The sequence below is a fragment of the Megascapheus bottae genome, chromosome 21 (assembly GCF_031878675.1).
Source record: "Megascapheus bottae isolate mThoBot1 chromosome 21, mThoBot2.hap1, whole genome shotgun sequence".
NCBI classification, from domain to species: Eukaryota; Metazoa; Chordata; class Mammalia; order Rodentia; family Geomyidae; genus Megascapheus; species Megascapheus bottae.
In genome coordinates, this window is record NC_143529.1 from 34,518,525 (window position 1) to 34,522,837 (window position 4,313).

At 65.4% G+C, this 4,313-nt stretch overlaps 1 protein-coding gene across 1 annotated transcript; it reads left to right on the top strand.

Moving 5' to 3' along the window:
• The first annotated feature begins 864 nt into the window (after nucleotides 1-864).
• On the top strand, nucleotides 865-4,246 carry LOC150048917 (intestinal-type alkaline phosphatase 1-like). The gene is made up of 11 exons (XM_090354409.1): nucleotides 865-937; nucleotides 1,033-1,149; nucleotides 1,255-1,370; nucleotides 1,511-1,685; nucleotides 1,769-1,941; nucleotides 2,019-2,153; nucleotides 2,398-2,470; nucleotides 2,559-2,693; nucleotides 2,780-2,971; nucleotides 3,416-3,526; nucleotides 3,608-4,246. Exons 1-11 carry the CDS (start codon nucleotides 865-867, stop codon nucleotides 3,904-3,906), a joined length of 1,599 nt encoding a protein of 532 aa, XP_090210535.1. The 3' UTR covers nucleotides 3,907-4,246.
• Nucleotides 4,247-4,313: the final 67 nt, after the last annotated feature.

The window sequence follows — 4,313 nt, forward strand, 5'->3', positions numbered from 1 at the left end:
TGGCCACTCAGGCGGCTGAGATCCCAAGATCACAGTTTTAAGCCAGCAGAGAAAACAAAAGGAAGAAAGATAAGACAGCACAAAGCACTAAATTCAAGCCCCAATACTGGTACAAAGTAAAATTGCTTTATTTTTTAACTACCAAAATGCACAGTTGTGATGAGTATTCAAATGATCTAGTCCATGCTTGATCTGACCCTGAACCCCAGTCATGGCACTCACTCTTGCTATTCCAGTACCACATACTTACCTGGGACAGGCTCAGAACACAACAAATAACTTCCAATATGGATTAGCTCCCCATTGTCCCCCTTCTCACACCCTAGGCCCATGGGTCCTCATGCCTCAGCACAAGTCTGCACAAACCACCACTGCTGAGATTAAATTGGGGCCAGGGCAGCGGGGTTACTCTGTGCCTGCTTTCCCTCCTCTCTAGGGAACTCCAAATCCCAGATCCAGGCTGGGAATCTTGACTCCCATCTCCCTTCAGAACCCAGAGGGAGCCTGGCCCAACTGCAGGCAGGAAAGGAGTGAGGGGTCCCCAAAGTGATCAGAGCAGAGCCTCCATGCAGAGAGGGCAGCCTCACCTCGGGAGACACCCTGAACCCATCAGTGGCTCTGCGATTTGGTGAGGCCCCAGGCAACCCAGGCACGCCCTGCCAATTCCTCTAGCCTGTAGGATTTAAGGTTACAAGACCAAAACAGACTCTGGGTGGCTGCCTGGGGCTTGGGGAGGGACCGGAACCTTGATAATCAGAAGGCAAGACACCTCTATATAAGCCACCCAGCTGTGCACTGGTGAGTAGTGTGCCACCTTCACCAGCCTGCTGCCGAGCCACCGTCATCTCACCCCCTGGGGCAGCCATGCACGGATCCAGGGTGCTGCTGCTGATTCTGCTAGCCGTGAGACTAAGGCTGATGTTTGGAGCCATCCCAGGTAAGCAGTCCACCCCAGCAGCTGCCCCAGTCCGTCCACAGGCCCACACTGTGCGGGCCCCATCCTAATGGCGCCTACATCCTTTCTTTGGCCAGTGGAGGAGGAGAATCCTGCCTTCTGGAACCAAAAGGCCGCCGAGGCCCTGCGTGCCGCCCAAAGCAGGCAGCCCATTCAGACCTCCGCCAAGAACCTCGTCCTCTTCCTGGGAGACGGTGCGTGTGCCCAGATGGGCCCCAGCCCCGCTCAGCCCCACACCCAGGCGCCCTGCAGCCCCGGGCCGGCCCGGGCTCGGCGCTCATGGGGTTCTCCTTCCACAGGGATGGGAGTGACCACGGTGACGGCCACCCGCATCCTGAAGGGGCAGCTGGGCGGCCACTCGGGACCCGAGACGCCCCTGGCCATGGACCGCTTCCCTCATGTGGCTCTGGCGAAGGTGAGCTCCGCGGCGCGGGGAGGCCGGGGAGGGGGCGCGGGGTGGGACAACGGCGCGGGAGCAGCGGGGTCCCTGAGGACTGTTCCCCGACCGCGCGGGGGGCCATGAGCCAGCTCAGAGCCGAGCTTCTGCGTCCCCAGACCTACAACGTGGACAGACAGGTGCCGGACAGCGCGGGCACCGCCACAGCCTTCCTGTGCGGGGTCAAGGCCAACTTCAGGACCATCGGGCTGAGCGCGGCCGCGCGCTTCGACCGGTGCAACACCACCTTCGGCAATGAGGTCGCCTCGGTCATGTACCGCGCCAAGAAAGCAGGTGGGAAGGGGAGCCGAGCTCAGGACAGGGGCGGCATCTACCCGCTCGGGGCGACTCCTCCTGACCCTGCCGCGCGTGTGCAGGGAAGTCGGTGGGCGTGGTGACCACCACCCGCGTGCAGCACGCGTCCCCCGCCGGCACCTACGCGCACACCGTGAACCGCGACTGGTACTCGGACGCCCACATGCCGGCCTCGGCGCTGCAGGAGGGCTGCCGGGACATCGCCACCCAGCTCATCTCCAACGTGGACATCGACGTGAGCGCCCGCGCGTGGGGGAGCCGGGGCCGCGGGGGAGGCCGGGGCGGAGCCCCGTGACGGTCCTCTGTCCACAGGTGATCCTGGGCGGGGGCCGCAAGTTCATGTTCCCCAAGGGGACCCCAGACCCTGAGTACCCGGCCGATGCCGCGCAGGCCGGAACCAGGCTGGACGGACGCGACCTGGTGCAGGAGTGGCTGGGGCAGCGCCAGGTACCAGGGCCCCGCGGGGGCGGGGGCGGGGTCAGGCAGACGGGGCGGGGCTGAACAGGGCCGGGGGAGGGGCCGAGAAGAAGGGGCGGGGCCTGAGCAGACAGGGCCGGGGGCGGGGCCAGGCAAAAGAGGCGGAGTCGGACAGACGGGGCGGGGCTGAACAGAGCCGGGGGCGGGGCCGAGCACAAGGGGCGGGGCCCGGCGCGGGGTCGTGGTCCTCCCGCTGACCCGCCGTGGCCCCTAGGGGGCGCAGTACGTCTGGAACCGCACGGGGCTCCTGCAGGCCGCCAGGGACCCGGCAGTCACGCACCTCCTGGGTAAGAGCCCCTCCGCCCTCCGCCCGCCCGCCCGCCGCGCCCTCCCGGCCCGGCGCCGGAGCCCGGCTCACCCGCCGCCTCCCCGCAGGCCTGTTCGAGCCTTCCGACATGGAGTACGAGGTCTCCCGCGACCGCGCGCTCGACCCGTCCCTGGAGGAGATGACGGAGGCGGCGCTGCGGCTGCTGAGCAGGAACCCCCGCGGCTTCTACCTGTTCGTGGAGGGTGAGGCCGGGTCTGGGGACGCGGGGGCGCGGGGGCCCGCGGGGGCGCGGGCGCCGCAGGCATCGCCCTCCCCTGTGCTCCCGCAGGCGGCCGCATCGACCACGGCCATCACGACGGCGCCGCCTACAGGGCGCTGACCGAGGCCGTCCAGTTCGACTCCGCCATCGACAGGGCGGCGCTGCTCACCAGCGAGCAGGACACGCTGACCCTCGTCACCGCCGACCACTCCCACGTCTTCTCCTTCGGGGGCTACACGCTCAGGGGCGCCTCCATCTTCGGTATGCCGGGGCGCAGTGGCAGGGCTGCCGGGTCAGGGTCTCCATCTGTCCAGAGCGTCCAGGGGCGGCTCCCAGGCTCTGGCGCCTGCTTCTGAAGACGCCAGGCCCTGAGGTGCATCCCCAGGACCGCCACCAAGGGGGCCAGGTGCAACGAAGCCAGCTGTGGCACCACACAGCTCCCTGGGAAGCAGAGGCAGAAAGTCCTGCCCTTGAAGGTCAGCCTGGGCTCACTGACCCTGTCCAAAAAAGGACTGGGAGCGTGGCTCAGGAGGTAGAAGGCTCTCCCCTAGGCTGGGCCTTGGTTGGATACTCAGTTCCTGGCGGGAGGAGGAGGGGGGCGTCAGAATAGCATCTGTATTTGGCCCTCTTAGTGACCTGGCCGGCGGCACGCATGCCCATAAGCAGTGCTCCACAGAGGATGACGTGTCCACTCCTCCTCTACAGGCCTGGCTCCACAGAAGGCCTCGGACGGCAAGACCTACACATCCATCCTCTATGGCAACGGCCCTGGCCATGTTCAAGGCAACCGACCCAATGTCACAGAAACCGAGAGTGGTGAGTGCAGGGCAGGCAGGGGTCAGGCCCACCAGGGACTCTGGTGTAAAGGTCACCGCCGTGACTGCCTCATCTGACCAGGTGAGCCCACATACCGGCAGCAGGCGGCCGTGCCCTTGTCATCAGAGACGCACGGCGGGGAGGACGTGGCGGTGTTCTCCCGAGGCCCGCAGGCGCACCTGATGCACGGAGTCCAGGAGCAGAGCTACATCGCTCACGTCATGGCCTTCGCCGCCTGCCTGGAGCCCTACACCGACTGCGGCCTGCCGCCCCCGGAGGGACCCAGCCTCACCGCAGGTGCCAGTCTGCCGGTCACCGCAGTGGTCCTGCCGCTCGTGGTGCTCGTGCTGCTGCTGCTGCTGGGGCCTGGTGCACCCTGAATCCTGGAGTCTCACCAAGACTGTTTCATCTCCACACCACTGGTCAGCTGGCTTCTTTATCCCTCTGCCGGACCTCAGCACAGGCTTCCTCTTCTGGTGTCTCCACCACAGGCCCCGACCAGCAGATCCCAGAAATAATCAGCCTCAAATTGGGCAGCGCCCTGTCCCGGGGAGCCTATTTGTGGACCTGGGTGGTGGTGCCGCCATCCCAGCTGGCCACACAGGCCAGGACTGGACAGCACCCCTGCATGCCTCTCTTGCTTTCAGTCTCTTCAGCACCAGGGACCCCGGAGCTGGTGGTCCTGGGCCCCTGGCAGGGGAGTCCATGTGAGTATTTATGACATGGATTACCTTCCCTCCTGAAACTGCTGTCCAACCTGGAGAGACATAGAAATAATAAAGTGAAC